The 19,869-nt window shown below is 38.3% G+C and overlaps 4 protein-coding genes across 4 annotated transcripts; all 4 read left to right on the top strand.

Moving 5' to 3' along the window:
• Positions 1–384: 384 nt before the first annotated feature.
• LOC113345900 lies at positions 385–2,607 on the top strand. The gene is made up of 6 exons (XM_026589549.1): positions 385–724; positions 806–901; positions 989–1,117; positions 1,217–1,465; positions 1,778–2,067; positions 2,236–2,607. Exons 1-6 carry the CDS (start codon positions 385–387, stop codon positions 2,605–2,607), a joined length of 1,476 nt encoding a protein of 491 aa, XP_026445334.1.
• A 4,602-nt stretch (positions 2,608–7,209) lies between these two features.
• Positions 7,210–8,078, top strand: LOC113345899. Its single transcript, XM_026589548.1, has 2 exons — positions 7,210–7,554; positions 7,677–8,078. The coding sequence occupies exons 1-2, from the start codon at positions 7,210–7,212 to the stop codon at positions 8,076–8,078; spliced, it is 747 nt and encodes a 248-aa protein (XP_026445333.1).
• Positions 8,079–12,469: 4,391 nt separating this feature from the next.
• LOC113345821 lies at positions 12,470–14,576 on the top strand. Its single transcript, XM_026589490.1, has 2 exons — positions 12,470–13,117; positions 13,223–14,576. The coding sequence occupies exons 1-2, from the start codon at positions 12,521–12,523 to the stop codon at positions 14,474–14,476; spliced, it is 1,851 nt and encodes a 616-aa protein (XP_026445275.1). The 5' UTR covers positions 12,470–12,520; the 3' UTR covers positions 14,477–14,576.
• A 1,916-nt stretch (positions 14,577–16,492) lies between these two features.
• LOC113345838 lies at positions 16,493–18,659 on the top strand. Its single transcript, XM_026589504.1, has 2 exons — positions 16,493–17,091; positions 17,212–18,659. Exons 1-2 carry the CDS (start codon positions 16,522–16,524, stop codon positions 18,361–18,363), a joined length of 1,722 nt encoding a protein of 573 aa, XP_026445289.1. The 5' UTR covers positions 16,493–16,521; the 3' UTR covers positions 18,364–18,659.
• The last annotated feature ends 1,210 nt before the right edge of the window (positions 18,660–19,869 follow it).

The raw sequence follows: 19,869 nt of genomic DNA, 5'->3' as shown, positions 1-19,869 counted from the left end.
TAAGAAACCCTAAGTCGTTCTTCTCCCGTGGACGTAGGCTATAGCCGAACCACGTAAATCTGTGTTCTTTCTTCTACCTGTTTAATTAACAACATGGTATCAGGGGATCGTTAACGGTCATGGCCATTACTCTGTCATCAAGTTTGTTTTCTCTGTGTGTTTCCTATGGCACAATCAGATCATAATACTAGTCCGCGATTAACTTCTGTTTTGTTAAATGATGTCAATTATGTCAGCTGGTCCAGGGCTGCTGCTCTTGCTCTTGGGGGTAAAAGAAAATCTGGGTATATTGGTGAGAATAGTACCTGTCCAGATGCTAAAGATCCAAAGCATGATGATTGGATTGTTGATGATCATCTGGTTCGCACGTAGCTTCTTCAGTCGATGGAACCACATATTTCAGAAATTTTCTCGTTCTCAGAATCTGCAAAGGATTTATGGAAGTCTGTTGCTAGTCTGTATGGCTTACGGAATAATGCTGCTCGGGTGTTTGAGCTGAAACGTGAGATTGCTGAGGCTGAACAAGGTACGAAAAGTTTTACTGAGCATTTTGGTTATTTAAAAAAGAAGTGGGATGAACTTGATACATATCGTCCTCATACAACTGATGCCAAATCTCTCTTGAAGAGGGTTGAGGAGGATAAAATCTTTGATGTGCTCAGTAGCCTCAAACCAGAGTATGAATCTCTTAGAAGCATTATTCTCATGAGTGCTGAATTGCCAAGTCTGTCTAGTGTCTGTGCGATTGTGTAGCGTGAAGAGACACGTAAGAAAGTTATGAATCCTGTTTCTAAAAGCACTGTAGACCTAGATACAGCTGAATCCAGTGCTCTTATGAGCTACAAAGATGATAAACGAAGAGCCGTGCCATTTGATAAGGACAAGAACTCTCGTGCTAAGGGTAAGAGATAAGTTTTTCATTGTGATCATTGTAATAAAAGTGGTCACAACAAGGATCGTTGTTGGGATATTTACCCTAATCTTAAAGCTAATTTTGACAAAAATAAGCTTGCTCGAGCTGCTGTAGCTGATAATTCATCCTTCACCATAGACCAATTGAAGGATTTCTTTAACCAGTTGGGTAATAAGACTGAGCGCAAGGCCACACATGCTTCAGGTAATTTACTAGCCTTTCTTACTACGCCTGTTTCCAACCGTCACATCTGGATTATTGATTCATGAGCTACATATCATATGGAAAATGATCCTTCGTCAGTTCATGCATTTATTCGCAGCTCTCATAAAGATTTTTCTGTTGCTAATGGCTCTACTGCTCCTGTGATGGGCAGTGGGAAAGTGAATTTTTTTCCAGATTGTCCGCCATCTAATGCACTTGTTGTTCCATCGGTTCCTACTCAGTTGTTATCTGTTGGCCAAATCACTAATTCTCTGAATTGTGATGTTACATTTACCCCTACCTCGGTCATCTTTCAGGATCGAAAGACGAAGAAGAAGATTGGTCGAGGCATATTTTCTCATGGATTGTACCTATTACGCTCCAGTGACATGGCATGTCTCACTCAAAGATCAACTCCGCAGTTTCTTTATCATCAACGACTTGGACATCCTTCCAGTCGTGTTTTCTCTAGGATTTTTCCCACATTTCCTGTTCATTCTCAAGTCTGTGATGTTTGCCAGTTTTCTAAACAGTCTCGTTTTTCATTTCCTAATTCCGTGACTCGAGAAACAATGGCTTTTGAATTAATTCATTCTGATTTATGGGGTCCTGCTCCAATTGATGCTTATGATGGGTATAAATATTTTGTTATCTTTATAGATGATTGGTCACGTGCTACATGGATTTACTTACTCAAATCCAAAACTGAAGTTTCATCTGTATTTGCGGATTTTCATTGTATGATACGCAACCAATTTGATGCACAGGTTACAATTTTTAGATCAGATAATGGCACTGAGTTTGTCAAAGGCCTTTTTCCAGGTTATTTGCGCAGTCATGGTATTATCCATCAAACTAGCTGTGTTGGTACCTCGCAGCAAAATGGTGTTGCTGAACGGAAACTCCGTCACATTCTGGAAACAACTCGTGCTCTTATGATTCAGATGCATGTTCCAAAGAAATTCTGGTCTCATGGTTCTCTGACGGCCACTTATTTGATCAATCGTCTTCCTAGTCGTGTGCTTGAGTTCAAATCTCCATTGGAGGTTTTAAAACATCATCATCCTAGCATCTCTCATCTCAGAGTTTTCGGTTGTGTCTGTTATGTACATTTACAGGCAAAGCATCGTGATAAACTGGATTCACGGGCAACCAAATGTGTGTTCTTTGGTTACTCATCTACAAAAAAAGGATATATTTGTTATCATCCACCCACTAGAAAGCTACAGATTTCTCGTGATGTTGTGTTTGATGTAACAGTGGCTTACTTTCAGTGTGACTCTGGAAGTCGGTCTCAGGGGGAGTGTTACACAGATTTGGAACCACTTCCAGTTATTAATGAGATACATACTGCAACAGATTCCCATAGAGATAATGGTGGTGGGGTAGAATTGGTGGACTTACCTAATGCAGTGTTGGATGTGCATAAAGAAGCAGTTCATGAGGAAGCTTCAGACAATAATGTTAGTGTTACTCATGATGATACATGATTACAAGATGTGCCGCATCAAGTTCCAGAAACTGAGGTTATGGTTCCACAAGATCACCAACCAGTGGTACCAATTGTCAGAACCTCAAGTCGTGAGAAGAAAGCTCCAGAGAAATACAAAGATTTCTTTACATATCATTCCGCTGCGTATCCCATACAATCACATTCAACTTATGATCATGTAGGTTCTTCACACTTTGCATTTCTAAGTGCTATATCCAGTCATCAAGAACCTAAAAACTACAATGAATCAAAGTCTAATCCAAAATGGAGGGCACCAATGGAGAATGAGTTACGTTCCTTAGATGCAAATAATACATACAGTATTGTCAAGTTGCCTCTTGGGAAGAAGACTGTTGGATGTAGATGGGTGTACAAAATGAAATACAGAAGTGATGGAACTGTTGAACGTTATAAGGCGAGATTAGTGGCAAGAGGTTTTACTCAAAGATATGGAGAAGATTACACAGAAACTTCTGCACCAGTTGCAAAGATGAATACTTTTCGTGTTCTCATGTCTATTGCAGTTAATAAAGATTGAAAATTGTTTCAAATGGATGTGAAGAATGCATTCTTACAAGGTGATCTAGAAGAAGAGGTATATATGAGTATACCACCTGGACACCCTCGAGAAGGAGAGAGCAATATGGTTTGCAAGCTTAAGAAGGCAATATATGGTTTAAAGCAATCACCACGTGCGTGGTATGCAAAGCTAAGTTCAGTACTCATCCAGAATAAGTTCAAAAGAAGCTCTGCCGATTCTTCCTTGTTTATTAAAAGAAGTAATCTTGGTACAACTATAGTTCTAGTGTATGTTGATGACCTTGTGATTACAGGAGACAATCAACAAGAAATTAGAAATCTTAAAGAAATGCTTCATTCCAGATTTGACATCAAGGATTTAGGGATACTGAAGTATTTCCTGGGATTAGAAGTTGCTTACTCAAAGAAGGGTATTTTTCTGAATCAAAGAAAATACGTGTTGGACCTGTTGAAGGCTGCAGGAAAAATGGGAGTAAAGCCTTGTGATACTCCTACAGAAAATGGCAACAAACTTGATAATGATGGTGATGTGTTAAGTGATATTGGGTCATATCAAAGGTTAGTAGGCAAGTTAATTTATCTTACTGTTACCAGACCTGACATAGCACATGCAGTAAGCTTAGTCAGTCGTTATATGCATACACCTCGTGTTAAACATTTGAATGCAGTAACTAGGATTTAACAGTATTTGAAAGGATCACCAGGAAGAGGAGTTTTGATGACAAAGAATGAAGCTTATTAAATTTCTAGCTGCTGTATAACAGTATATTCGGATGCTGATTATGCTGGATGTCCAGTTGATCGTAAATCAACAACAGGGTACTGCATATTCTTTGGTGGTAATCTGGTTACATGGAGAATCAAGAAACAAAATGTTGTTTCTCGATCAAGTGCAGAAGCAGAATACAGAGCCATGGCTTCAACAACATGTGAGATTGTTTGGCTGCGAGCATTACTTAAAGATTTGGGTTTTCTGCCACCTCAGCCGGCTAAGATGTTCTGTGACAATCAAGCTGCGATACAAATTGCGTCAAATCCCACCTTTCATGAGCGTACAAAGCACATAGAAGTGGATTGTCATTTTGTTAGAGAGAAGGTATTGGCCAAAGTAATATGCACTCCTTTCGTTCGTAGCCATCAACAACTGGCAGATGTTTTTACTAAGGGTTTACCTGTCAAGCAATTCAATGAAATTCTATCCAAGTTGGGCTCCATTGATATCTTCGCACCAACTTGAGGGGGGGTGTTGGAACAGAGAAGAATATTTAGTTTCTCCATTTATGATTGGCCTATACTGCAAGAAAATATTCTGTAGATATGCTGCTATCTATACGTAAGATATGTGGTATGTTTAAGCTATATATAAGTCTTGTAAAAACTCCATTGATAATAAAAAACCCTAAGTCGTTCTTCTCCCGTGGACGTAGGCTATAGCCGAACCACGTAAATCTGTGTTCTTTCTTCTACCTGTTTAATTAACAACAATTTGCTATTATTCGAGCTTACAATAGTAGTTACCAAATTAAGAAACTTTTATGGGCAACAATGATCAATTGTTTATGGTTGATTTGGTATATAAGGAATCGGTTGCGTTTCCATCATGATAATTAGTATTCAGCAAGCAGCTATGAAACTGAAGGGTTTAATTAGTGAATCTGGTAAGATTGGAGAGGGTCATATGAATAATACTTTAGATGATCTTTATATTCTCAGATTTTTCAAGGTTAAAGGCATAATAGCTCGTAAAGCTCCAAAGATTATAGAGGTGAATTGACAGCCACCTCTTTATGGATGGATCAATATCAATGATGATGGATGCTCGTTTGACAATCCTGGCCTTGCTGGTTGTGGGGTGGTGTTTCGTAATAACAATTGTCTAGTGGTTGATAGTCTCACACAATCGATTGGTATGGATACCTCAGTTTCAGCTGAGTTCTGGGGTGCCATCTTTGCATTTAGGATTGCTCGTTCAAGAGGATTGTCTCGTATTTGGTTCGAATGCGACTTGATGCATGTCATTAAAGCTTTATCGGACTATTCTCTAGAGCCTTGGAAACTAGCTGTTCATTGGGCAAATTACATGAAATTCTTATCGACTATACAATTTAGGTACTCTCACATTTATAGAGAGGGTAATGCGGTGGCGGATTCATTAGCAAATTGGGGAGCAACCACGGGATCTCATTGGTGGGACGAACCTCTTGATTTTATCCAATCAGCTGTGGGTGTTGACAGATCAAGTTTGTCTGTGTTTCGATTTTATCCAATCAGCTGTGGGTGTTGACAGATCAAGGTTCGTCTGTGTTTCGTGTTCGATAACTTGTAACATTTTTCTTTATCTTTTCTCTTTTTTATTTTTTTGAGGTTCTGGTCTAGTCCCCTCATTCTTTTCTGTTGCCTTCGTTACAAAATCCTCCTCTTAGGGAGCTTGCCTTAAAAAAAACAAAACATTATATCGATCTACCTCTGCAATCAACTTTGGTGGGGGTAATATAAATGTTATGAAATCCAAACCAACCTCCCATGTGAAATTTATAACCACATTCATATTTTATAGGTTAAAAGAATGGCTAGAAAGAGTAAATCTAGATTTAGATACGCTTTAGATACGCGATCATGATTAACCAGAAAGATGCATGTTATAAAAAGGAATTTCGAATAGATAGGTTTTGTCTATTGTAATGACTTTCTGCACCTACGTCTAAAAGAAAGAGTAGAAGGACGTGGCCTGTCATATGAAACAATTGCGGTGGTGTCCAGTTTAGCGGCAAATACTTGCATTTTCTTACTTTGCTACATATATTCGCCCCAAAAAAACTGTGCACTTGCATAGTGGCATTGCATTTTATGTTTACGACGCGGGGTTGGTTCATCATCTAGCGGGGTTGGTTCATCATCTAGCTAGAACACGTGAAAATGCATACATTAATTTTTAGTTAGTTTGGCTATTATTTTTTTTCACAAAATTGGTTAAAAAGATCAAAATCAATAATTTCTGGGTGAAAAAGACATCTAGGTTTTGATACTATTTAAATGGACAAAAATGTTAAAATAACCGGGATGTAAATAGTTTCATTTTACCCAATTTCAAATATTTTTTCTTATTTTTAATTTATATCAGGATGCATCCAGTTTTATCCTCGTTATTTTTTAAATTTAAGTCAGGATGAATCCAGTTTCATCCTTGCTATTTTTTTTTGTCCATTTCACCCGTAATTCTTTTTACTCATCCATTAAAACCATGTTTTAAAAATATTTGGACAAGTGACCCATTTTCCGTGTTTTTTTAGCCAAGTTGGTCTCACTACTAACCAGCAGTGTCAGATAGACATGAAAATCGAGGAATCTAAGCAGTAAGAATAACTCGCTGCATTAAAATCCAAAGACATCACATTTGAAAAAACAACGTATAGTACTACTGATGAATATATATTTGAAGAAACAGCTTATTCTGTCGATGAATTGTCATTACATTTTTGGCAAATATTCTCTCTGATAAGCACGTTCAATATGTTCTCTGATGTTTCAAAATACTAAAACATTTATAAGTTTTTAAACAAATTATTAATTTACGGTTTAATTCGAAAATATAAATAGATTTTTCTAAAACAAGTAAAGTGGTCTTTTACACTTTTTAAAACAAATAAAAATAATAAATTCCCTAAGATTTTACTCACAGGAAAAAATTAGATGACTTGATTAACATTAGTGCAATTCTGGACTATATATACAGCCACATTATTCTAGTACCTGGGTGTTCTACTCAAGTCTATCATTACACATTTAAATCTAGTTCATTAGAGATAAGCAGAATGAAAAAGAGGCTATTAGGAATGCCAAAGAGAGTTCTTGTTTACTGCCTGAAGAAATTAGATTCACGTCTTGAATTTAGATGAAGTATTTAGTTTTTTCGAGAGAACTCCATTGCACATTGCAGTTTTGTCTAATGACATAAAATTTGCAAAAAAAAATTCTATATCTGGAACCTGATCTTGCATCAAAACAAGACAACAGAGGGTGGACTCCCCTTCACCTTGCTTCAGCAAGAGCAAGTCTTGAGATGGTGGAATTGTTGCTGATGGCCAGATCTGATGTTTGTAAAGTTCAAGACAAGGATCAAAGAACACCTCTACATCTAGCAGTAATGAACAATCGAGTGGAGATCATGGAAGTACTAACGGAAGAAGGACGACCCATACTCGAAACACTTCTCCTAAAGAATGCTCAAAATGGTGAGACAATACTACATTTCTGTGTTAAAAATAATTGTAGTATTGAGACCCTCGACCTATTGGCAGACAAGTTTGATATTGCAAGGGCTTCAGATTCAAGTATTATTATCAACTCTAGAGATTATAATGGCAAAACAGTTCTACAACTTGCTGCGGAAACTGGAAAAATTGAGGTACATTTAAAATTTGTTTATTTATATATATCCTTTCAACATAATGTGTATCTTAAAACCGATAAACAGAGGTACAATGCATGTATCCTAAAAACAATTAATTAATTTGATTGTGTTTGCAGATGGTACAATACTTACTGGAAAGTAGAAATCTGAAACGTGAAATAACTGATGCCGACTTTGATGACGCCTTGAATGCTTTAACACCAAAAAATACGGATAAGCTACAAGCCATGTTTCTTAAGTATGTTGGAGACAGTAAGAAGCATAAGAGTAATACTTTTTTTAGAAAGGTTGATAAGCTTAAAGGGCAGAAAGAGAGGGTTAATGCATTATTGGTGGTGGCCACATTGATAGCAGGAATTGCCTTTGAAGCTGCAATGAACCCACCTGGTGGAGTTTGGAAAGAAGATTCTGAAGTTAAATCTTGTACTGAGCCCGTTAAATTTGGTTATTATCTTAATCAAATGTATTGGGTTATGGAAAACTTCCTTGCCCTTAAATCTCCAACACAAAATCCATGACAGGTGATAAGAAAACTCTGCATCCGGCCTTTGCCGTAACCAACATCAAAACCCTGATTCCTATTCTTCTTGACATCAAACAAGATGAATACTCATCCTGGGTTTTTCTCTTCGAACTACATCTACAAGCTATTTTAAATAATTTACGTTCCCACTCTTTAATTCAATGTAATAAACAACAGTCTACCAAACTTTGTCATTCTTGTCAAGTTAGTAAACATGTTCGTCTTCCTTTCTCTGACTCAAATTCTTTCACTTCTGCTCCATTTGATATTATTCATAGTGATTTATGGACTTGTCCTATACATATTGATACTGGTTTTCGCTATTATCTTATTTTGTTGGATGACTATACTAATTATCTATGGGTGTATCCCTTGAAGCTCAAATCTCAGGTCCACTCCAAATTCTTGGAGTTTCGGTCCTTTGTCAACACTCAATTTGAGCGAGATATCAAATGTTTTCAATCCGATATGGGACGTGAATTTGATAACTCTTCTTTTCATGATTTTTCTAAGAACTCTGGTTTAGTCTTTCGTTTCTCCAGTCCTCACACCTCATCTCAAAATGGGAAAGCGGAGCGTATGATTCGTCGTGTTAACGACATCACCCGCACTCTCATGTCCCATGCCTCTATCCCATACAAATATTGGGCCGATTCACTCCATATGGCCGTCTATCTCCATAACATCCTCCCTTCCGCCGTGCTTCACTTCGCCTCACCGGTGTCAATTCTCTATCAACGCCAACCGACGTATGATCACCTAGTACGTTTGGTTGCCTTTGTTATCCTAATTTGTCCCCCACCACTCCTCACAAGTTTTCCCCTCGGTCCTCTAGATGTGTTTTCCTTGGTTTCTCTCCTCATCATCGTGGCTATCGTTGCCTTGACCTAGCCACTAACAAAATTATCTTGTCTCGCCATGTAACGTTTGATGAAAACGTTTTTCCCTTCCGCACTTCTTTCGACCATCGCTCTCACAACCTCGAACCATCTACCCAATCCATTTCTCCTCATTTTCCACTCCCACTGGCTTACCCATCTCCTCCTTCTACCCAACCGTCATCTCACCACCTCTATACTCCACCTCACCGCCGTCCACGGCGACCTTCTTGCGCTGTCCCATCTCCACCCATCTCCTGTTCTCCCTCTACCTGTCCGGCTCTCCCACACACGGATACATTACCCAGCAACTCTGATTCCCCTGCTCAGCCCAGCGTTTCCCCCTCTTCTGCCAGGCCCATTTCTTCTCCCTCTCTTACCCAGCCCAACTCACCTAACTCTGCGTCTCAGCCCAGCTCTTCTCACTCTGCTGTTCCACCGTCTTCACCCGCTCCGGCCCAGCAAGCCCAACAACTCATCCCATCCCTTAACTCCCCCTCAAACCCAGCAGTACCTTCCCTGTCCGACAACAACTCCCCCCCCCCCCCCCCCCGAGCAACACTCCTGCTGCTCCCTCTCGCCCTGCCACTCGGGCCTCTCATGGGATTTTCCGTCCCTCCAACAAGCTCAATCTCCACGTTCAAACCCGAAACCACATCTCCACCCTCCCCAAATCTCACCTATATGCTCTTAGGGACCCAAAATGGAAGAAAGCCATGATAGATGAATATATTGCAATGTTGAAAACTCACACTTGGGATCTAGTGCCGAGACCTCTTGGTGCTCATATCATTCGCTCCATGTGGCTATTCCGTCACAAGTTTCATGCAGATGGCACTTTGGAACGTCACAAAGCCCGCCTTGTCGCTAACGGTAAATCACAACAAGTTGGTGTTGATTTCTTTGAGAAGTTTAGTCCGGTTGTTAAGCCCGCAACTATCCGCACAATTCTCACCATTGCTACCTCCAGATCTTGGCCCATTCACCAATTGGACGTCAAGAATGCCTTTCTTCATGGGGATCTTACTGAGACGGTTTATATACACCAACCTCCTGGATTTGTTGATCCTACTCACCCGAATTATGTTTGCCGCCTTCATAGGTCTCTTTATGGTCTCAAACAGGCACCTCGGGCATGGTTTCAGCGGTTTGCGACTTTCATCACTCAATGTGGTTTTCAGGGTAGTGTATGTGATCCATCTCTATTTATTTATCGGTCAGGACAGGACACGACATACTTATTACTGTACATTGATGATATCATACTCACTGCCTCTACTGATGTTCTTCTCACCAGTTTTATTGACATGATGAAACAAGAGTTCTGTATGACTGACCTTGGCTCCTTACATCATTTTTTGGGAATCACTGCTTCTCGGTCATCCTCCGGGTTGTTTTTGTCTCAGTCACTCTATACGAAGGACATCATTTCTCGTGCATCCATGACTGCCTGCAATCCAGTGGCCACTCCGGTCGACACCAACTCCAAGCTTAGCGCTACCTCTGGACCAGCTCTTAAGGATCCTACTCTATACCGAAGTTTGGCTGGGGCTTTACAGTATCTTACTTTTACTCGACCGGACATATCTTACGCGGTTCAACAGGTATGTTTATTCATGCACGACCCTAGAGAACCTCACATGCAGGCGCTTCGGCGTATACTTCGGTACCTCCAGGGCACTATCGACCATGGGTTATTTTTATCTGTATCCACCATTTCTGGCATCCATGCATACTTTGATGCTGATTGGGCGGGCTGTCCTGATTCACGACGATCTACCTATGGTTTCTGCATTTTTTTGGGTGACAACCTTGTTTCTTGGTCTTCCAAACGTCAGGCGACTGTCTCCCGCTCCAGTGCTGAAGCTGAATATCGGGGTGTGGCTAATGCCGTGGCCGAGACGACTTGGCTCCGGAATTTACTTCTTGAGCTACATATACCACTACGACGGGCTACTATCGTTTATTGTGACAATGTGAGTGTTGTCTACATGTCGGGTGATCCGGTTCAACATCAACGCACCAAACATGTGGAAATCGACATTCATTTTGTTCGTGAACGCGTCCGTATTTGGGACATTCGGGTGCTACACATTCCATCCGAAAATCAGTACGCTGATATTTTCACGAAGGGTCTTCCTAGACAATTATTTCTTCGTTTTCGTACTAGTCTTAGTGTTTGTTCCTCTCCCGCTAAGACTAAGAGGGTGTAATAGATTATATTCTACCATATTTAGCGGACCAAGGATATTCTCTTTAATAGAGATTATTAATAATAATATATATATATGGTCCCTTCTCCCACAAGGAGGGCAAGGAAGTTTTCCATAACCCAATAAAATCTTTAATATTCTCTTGTTTACTTGATGTGCATTTCAATCGGATGTATTGCCTCTGCTTATTTGTCGGTATTAGCAACTACGCTGCCAGATTTTTATACCGAACCGAAACACACCTTTATAAAAGTTCAAGTATTCTTTGGAGTTTGCTGCATTTTGGCAGTTGGGTCCTTCATTTGGACTTTGGTATGGAAAATAGATAAGCTCCGAAAGAGAAAGAGGCACCAGCACGTTGGATTTATAAATTACCTCAAAGAAATCTTCCACATTATGGACGCCAAGGATGCAGGAAAACTGATTTTATTTCTTGTTAGTTACTTTGGTTTTCGTCTTCATGTATTTTTTTCTTATGGTGTTTGGTCCTATATCAACCACTTTTGGTATTAAACCAGAATCGCATTTTGGTTTGAAACCATGTGTGTGTGCTGCAACTCCATAGTCCATAACTGAATATGGGATTACTTTTGGTGGATTCCGGCTATTTAAAATTATTAATTGTACTATGTACTGTACTGTTTTATACCATGTTTGGTTGTTCTCTAAAAAGTTTGTTCTATTTATTTATGTTCTACTCCCTTGAATCAATTAATGATCAGGTCTGAGAGCAAGTAAAACAAAATGATGGATATCTTTATAGTTTATAGCCACAGCCCTGGTTTAGCGGTTCATGTCTGAAATTGCAGAGCTAGACCAAATTTCATCTCAATCTGGGAAAGGTTTGTGGATAATGCTCGTCGGGATAATCCCTCTACTGCTAGATTCATTTTCTCTTTACAAGAAAACCTGACTTTTAACCTTGACTTATGACCAGCCATACGGCCATGCCGGGCCAAAACTAGTCTCATAACAAAGAGGTAGGTCCTCTTTTGGTGCAGTTCCTCTAATGCAGTTCGTATTTCACCTGATGAACGGTCCCTGTACTCAGATCGGGAAAAAACAATAACATTCAAATAGTACACAGGGTACCTCTGACTTATGAATCAGCCGAGTCAGATCAGTGCATTATTGGTTTGCATTCAAAGAATATGGTTGAACCCTGACTTATGGCTGAAATTTACCAAGAAAAATCGTTTGAACTACCGCCACACAATTTCATTAATTGTCAGTCTTTCGTTAGATATATATCCTTCATCTATCTATAAAATTCTTTGTTCCATTGACCAAAAAAAAAAAAAAGATAAACAGTTTGCCAATTCATTAGAGAGAAAAAGAAGCTGAAAATGGAGAGGCTATTAGGGATGTCAAAGGAACTTCTTGTTTACTGCCAAAAGGTATTCTCTTATAATGATTCACGCCTTGATAATCTAGATGAAGTATTTACAAGTTTTTGTAGAACTCCGTTGCACATAGCAGCTATGAGGGGTGACATTAAATTTGCTAAACAAATCCTATCTTTGAGACCTGATCTTGCTTTGAAACAAGACTTGAATGGATTTACTCCACTTCATCTTGCTTCAGCAAGATTCAGTATCAAGATGGTGCAACTGTTGTTAAGGGGTAATAGAGGAATTGATGCCTGTATAGTTCAAGATCAACATGGACGAACGCCGCTACACCTAGCAGCTATGCAAGATCGAGTTAGGAACATGAAAGTACTAATGGAAGAATGCCCAGAAGCGATTCACCTAAAGAATGATCAAAATGAGACTATTCTTCACTTTTGTGTTAAAATTAATACTAATATCAGTACCCTTGGACTGGTAATAAAGAAATTGGTTCTTGCACAACCGTCCGATCTGAATCATATATCAGTCAACTCCAGGGACAATGACGGCAACACAATCTTGCACCTGGCTGCAGAAACGGGGAATAGGAAGGTAAGTATGCACATTTGTAATTCTTTAGTTATGATTCCTGGAAAAATATAACCGTATGCTGTGACAAGTGTATCTTAACTTTGTTCGACTTAATTGTGTTTGCAGATTGTTGATTATTTATTGAACAACAACAATATAAGAATTGACACAAATGCCGTAAACAATAATAACCTCAAAGCTTTGAGTATGTTATCACCAGCCCAAAGGGATGAATTGGAGATTGGATTTTATGATAACAGTCTTGAACAGCGTGCAGTGAAGCATGAGCATAAAACTAATTCCAAAGATGGTGATATCAAACATAAAAAGCTAAAAGAGAGGACAAACACAGCAATGGTGGTGGCTACATTAATAGCAGGAATTGCTTTTCAAGCTGCAATGAACCCGCCAGGAGGGGTTTGGCAAGATGATTCAAAAGTTGACTCCGGTAAAGACCCTATTACCTTTACTTACTACCTTAATCGAATGTATGGATCTACGATCACATGTAGTTTGGATTCTTACTTACAAGAAGGCTGCAAAAGGGATGGGGTAAGTCCTAATAATGGTAGTTATTGGGTAGAAAAGGAGAAACGTTATTCTGGTATTAGTTTTGTTGCCCCGAATAGTACAAAAAATAAAGCTACTGCTCTAGATCATGCTAGAATTTTTGTCTATGATCTAATGTCTACTATTTGGTGGGAGGAATCGCCTTCAGATTTATACATGATGACCAAGGGATTAATATTAAGAGATTTCAACTCTACTAAAGTTGTTTCCAACTACAGTAGTAGTGATAGTGAAAGCAATGGTGGTAATTTTTTCCCTTATATAATGCGGTACGCTGGATATCCCATAATGGCTTATTCACACCCAGCTATGTACATGATTTACATGACTAGCAGCGGTGTTGCGTTTTTCGTATCTCTGTGTATAATTTTATTGGCCACATGTGGGTTTATAAGCGATACGTCTCCTACTCAGGCAAGATTTCTTGGAATGTTGATGTGCATTTCAATCCTATCTGTCAGCCACAGCTATGTTTGTCTTATAGTAACTTTGCTGCCAGGATTTTATACAGAAAGGTTAGAATTCTTGGTATTTTGTTCATACACTGCAGTCTGCTGCATCTGCGGATTTTGTTTTTACATTTGGAGTTTGATATCTAAGGTGGTTAAGCTACGAAAGAGGCACCTTTTCGGAATTAATATCCGTGATGCGATATGTGTTTGGGCACTTTGGGACAAAGATTCTATGGTTGTGGTCATATTTGCAATTTCGACAATGTTTTTCGTTGGTTTTTCATTAGTCTTGTTATACACTAGCTTTATGGTTACCTTTTTTGGATCCTATTTTAGGGATTTTCAGATTATTAATTAATGTGTAATTATAAGAACATGAAAATTAGTTTTGTTTGGTGATAATGATGTTGAAGAACAGAAAATCGTAAGCTAAGAGAAAGAACTTTAAAGTTTGTGAATATGGATTGAAAAAAATTAAATACTCCCTTGTATGGAGAAAATTTATTATTATCTTTTCAGTTTTACTAATTTTTAGGCTAAAATGAAAAATTGATAGTGTTTTTGAGGAACATAAGTAGCACACTATATCATCCGTACGTTGGGCTGTTCAAGGTTCTCATATTCACAACTTTAAATCGGGTACCGAGTTGGTCTGCTAAGGCTAAAGCGGAAGACTTTTTAATCTGAGAAATTAACACCGAAGAGATTCGGTTGTGTCTTGTAGAATTAGAGAAACGAAGAAAGAAGAAAAGAAAGAAGAAACCGGTCGCTGCCAATCACATTTATGAACTACCGAAAACCCCATCGTAATTAATAGTTCAAGAAGCCAATATCCAATGGAAATTGGATTAATTGTCCAAATATTTTTAAAACATGGTTCCAATAGACAAGTAAAAATTAGTATGAGTGAAATAGACACAAAAAAATAGCAAGAATGAATATGGATTCATCCTGGTTTAAACTTAAAAAATAGTGAGGGTGAAACTGGATGCATCATCATGTAAATTAAAAATAAAAATAAATATTTGAAGATGGATACATCATGGCTATTTTTACATTCTCGTACCTTTAAACAATATCAAATTTTATGTGTCTTTTTCGTCCAAAAATTATCATTATTAGATTAGTGACCAATTTTGTGATATCTAAATGGAAAACTAGATCAACTGTTAGCATCCCAATTGAACATATAGGACGCTAGACACACGATGCTAGCTTTATATTACATCCCCATTCGATGTTTCTTTTGTGAGGAAGACTCCAGCATTGTAGCATTCTTCTCTTTCCACGATGACCAAATGGTTGCATATAGCAGAGCGAGCGTCCCTACCTGATAAATAAAGGATGATTCGTCCAAGATTAAAATTTCTGTACTATTGCTTCATTCATACTCCAAGATATTTTAAAGGGCGGCCTTTGATCAAATATAACCACACATGCCTTCTAGTGCACACTGGAAAAGTAGATGCTCTGCCTTTTCCTTTTCCTTGTTGCATATCTTGCAAACTGTGTCTGCCACAAATACATGTATAAGAACTGCCCAAGAAATCAGCATCTTACCCCCACAAGTGAGAAACATAAGTACAGCATTCCAAATAGATCTCTATATACTCCACAACTGTAGCCAACCTTGACTTGGAAGATCTCTATAGCCGTTCTCAAAACCGGAGTAAGAAAAATCAGCCGATCATGTGATAATTCTAAATACTGTTAATTCCCTAAAATATAAATTTTTAAGCAGTATAGCATGATGGAAGTGTTTTATCTTTTGTTCAGACAGCTGGGGTTAATGGGACCCCCGCAAGATGGAAATGTTAGGTATCGCCAAAAGCGATTTTTATCACATTTGACACCGATACAGTACAAAACTACCAGCCATTGTTACAATTAATTAAGGTCACCAGTGGATGATCAATAACTGAAGACTGGATTATATGAGCACACTAGTTATTGTATATAGAAAAAATGCTAGCTTTTGTATATAATAAAAAAATAAATGGAACCTAAAAGCATCAAAACTTAGTTTATTAATTCTTTTGGCATCGAAGAAGACTTGGAAAATATACGTATTTTTTTAAAAAGATATTTTTACACAATTTAAATACATAAATAATTATTTTAGTTTGATTATAAACGTGTTACACTCTTTTCATGCAAGTGTTTAAAGCTTGTGTGTGGTTGCATTGCAAAGGAAGAATAATCTTTTTCCTTATTTTATCGAACTGGCTGTATTAAAGAATATCATTCCGATATGAAAGCTGCTCAGGGAGGAGCATTGTGAGAATACCTCATTTGGACAGATTCTAAAGCTTCCCTCCTCCTGTAATATCCACTATATTTAAGACTCGCACAGTAACTTAGGACTCGCACATTATACTAATCAGAGAAAATAGAGGGAGGAAAATGTGGAAACAAGTTGAAAAGATGTTCTCCAGCGGAAAAGACTCGCGACTTAGTAACCTAGATGATACATATACAAGTTTCTGTAGAAGTCCCTTACACATAGCAGTTATGTCTGGTGACATCAATTTTGCAACAAAAATCCTATCCAAGAAACCTCATCTTGCATTGAAACAAGACTCAAATGGATTTACTCCACTGCACCTAGCTTCCGTGAGAACAAGTCTTCCGATGGTGAAAATGTTGCTCAAGGCCAAACCTGGCGCTTGTATCGTTCAAGATGAAGATGGAAGAACACCTCTACATCTAGCAGCTATGAAGAATCGAGTGGAGATCATGAAAGCACTAATCGAAGAAGGACTACCCGAAGCAATTCACCTAAAGAACGATCAAAATGGTGAGACCATACTACATTGTTGCGTTAAAAGTAACACTAATGTGAAAACTCTTGAGATATTGACAGATTACTTGGTGCGTGCACAACCTCCATACCCAAATTTTGTATCTATCAACTCCACAGACAACGATGGCAACACAATCTTGCACCTTGCTGTGGAAATGGGGAATCTGAGGGTATGCACCTTAACTTCTAATTATTTGATTCCCTAATAAAATATGTTCTCGTCTGATCCACTTATCATTATGACATAGAGCATTGGGATATTGATTGACTTAATTCTGTTTTGCATGCAGATTACGGATTATTTACTGCTTAATAGATATGTAACAATTGATATAAATATCACAAACAAGAAAGGCCTCAAAGCCTTGAATATGTTATCGGAAGCTAAAAAAAGTGATTTAAAATTTGGGTTTTATGATTTCCACGTACGCCTCGACAAGCATAAGAGTAAGACTTTGTCTAAAAATGGAGATGAGCATGAAGGGCTTAGAAAGAGGGTTAATGCGTTAATGGTGGTGGCAACATTGATAGCAGGAATCGCCTTTCAAGCTGCAATGAGCCCACCAGGTGGGGTTTGGCAAGATGATTCTAGACTTAACTCAAATACTGACCCCGTTACTTTTGCTTATTATCTTGGAGCAATGTATGGCTCCTATGTGTCCGGTGGTTTGGAAGAGTACATGGATATCAACGTGCGAGATGGCCTAATTTCTGACAATAGAGGAGGATATTTTAACATTAAAGAATTTGTGAAAGATTTAATCAATATATCCAGTGGCGGCTATGCGGATATGATGGAAAAAGGCTTAATTCTGGAGGATTTCGGATTTACTGATGCTATTTTGAACTACAACAACAGTTTGAATAGCAGCACCAGCACAGATGAGTTTTTCCCTTATTTAATACGATATGCTGGATACCCTATACTAGCTTATACATTTCCGAACAACTACGTGATTTACATGGTTACTAATGGAGTTGCGCTTCTTGCATCTCTGACTATTATAGCTTTGGTCGCATGTGGGTTTATGATCGAAACAACTATCAACCAAGTCCGGTTTCTTGTTATGTTGATGTGCATTTCAATCACATGCATCTCCTTCAGTTACATGTCTATATTAGACGCTATGCTGCCTTTTTATTATGTTGAACAACGACGTACTTTTATAACACTCCAAGTATTCTTTGGAGTCGGCTGCATTTTGGGAGCTGGGCTCTTCATTTGGACTTTAATAAGGGAAATACTTAAGCTAAGAAAGAGAATGTGGTACCAGCATATTGAGTTTATTAGTTATCTTAATTACCTTGAAGCGTTCGTCTTCAGTATGGATGCAAAGGCTGCAGCAGAACTCATTTTATTTACCGTTGGTTACTTTGCTTTACGTCTTAATGGATATATTTATTATGGTAGTTGGTCCCACGTCCATCCGTTATTGTATTAAAACAGAGTCCTGTTTCGGGTTACAGACAATGTGTGTGCATGACTAATTTTATCAAAAGCTAGAATAAATAAGTTTTGATGGGCTCCGGAGATGTTCACTCCGGGTGGTTACAATGGGCTATTGTTTCCTATGGTGTTTCTTGTTTGTGTTCCATACTTCGATTGGTTGTGCTTGTTTATAACATTTTGAAAATAAATATATGTACTAGATGATTGTAGTAGCAAGTATGTAGTATACATATCCAGCCAAGTTATTAATGGAGTTGCACTTCTCGCGTCTCTGACTATGATAACCTTGGTCGCGTGTGGGTTTATGCTATCAATCAAGTTCGATTTCTTGTTGTGTTGATGTGCATTTCAATCGGATGTATCACCTTCAGTTATTTGTCTATATTACAAGCTATGCTGCCAGATTTTTATATCGAATCATATGGTATAATACTCCAAGTATTCTTTGGAGCCTGTTGCATTTTGGGAGTTGGTCTCCTCGTATGGACATGGGCGCAGAAAATAGTTAAGCTACGGAAGAGAAGGTGGCGCAAGCATGATTACCTTGAAGCGCTCTTCTTCACCATGGACGCAAAGGCTGTTGGGAAACTCATTTTATTTATGAAACATTATTTAAATACCCCTCAAAATTCGTCTCTTAAACTATATCCTTGTACAATTTTTAAAAATACCCCTACCTTCAAGCAACTAGCACAAATTACTTTCAGAAGTGGATGCAACTTTATACAAGTTGATTCCAAAAAAATTATTTTCTACCTTTCAGAAATATTTGTGCAAGGTCAATAAAAATGGAGGATATTTATAATGATCCCACTTTTATTTACTGTTAGTGTAGGTAAAGAAAACCTATTCGCCACGTGTAGAGCTGAGACAGGACGAATTCAACGAATGAACCTCGTCAGAAGGTAGTATCACCAGATCTGAAGACAAAGCATTTAATGAGAGGTCAATCAGTTGTTAGAAAAACTTTACTGAAAATTGGATATGCGAAGAAGCGACTACGAAGTAATATCAAGAAGATAACCCACGAGTAAAAGCGACGATACAAAGGAAGACTTAGCGAAGATGAATGATTCGTCTAGTTCAGCGAGGAAAGAATGCTCGAGTAAAGTAACACGGTTATAGACAAAGATAAATTGTTAGACAAGAAACTAGGACAGCTGTACCGACAAGTCATCGGGGTTGTCGGCGAAAGAGAGGGAATAACTTTATCGATTATAGGATTGGCGAAGTAAAAAGGGAAACATGTGAATTGTGTGACTAGAAGTAAACATGAATTGTACTCCACTTCACTGTTTGCCTATAAATAGGAACGTCAGGACATTGCAAAAGGGGTTGAGTTTGTGATAACCAGTGAGATCTTATTGTAAGAGAGTGGTGAGAGAGATTAAGTTAGGGTTTGTGATTGTCCTTTGTAATCATCATCCTTCCGATAATAATAATAATAGTTTTGATTCTAATCTTAGGATCATGTCTTAGAACTTGAGTTATAATTCAT

This window comes from Papaver somniferum, unplaced genomic scaffold, assembly GCF_003573695.1.
Source record: "Papaver somniferum cultivar HN1 unplaced genomic scaffold, ASM357369v1 unplaced-scaffold_84, whole genome shotgun sequence".
NCBI classification, from domain to species: Eukaryota; Viridiplantae; Streptophyta; class Magnoliopsida; order Ranunculales; family Papaveraceae; genus Papaver; species Papaver somniferum.
The sequence above is the reverse complement of the archived record's forward strand: the minus strand, read 5'-3'. Positions and strand labels throughout refer to the sequence as shown.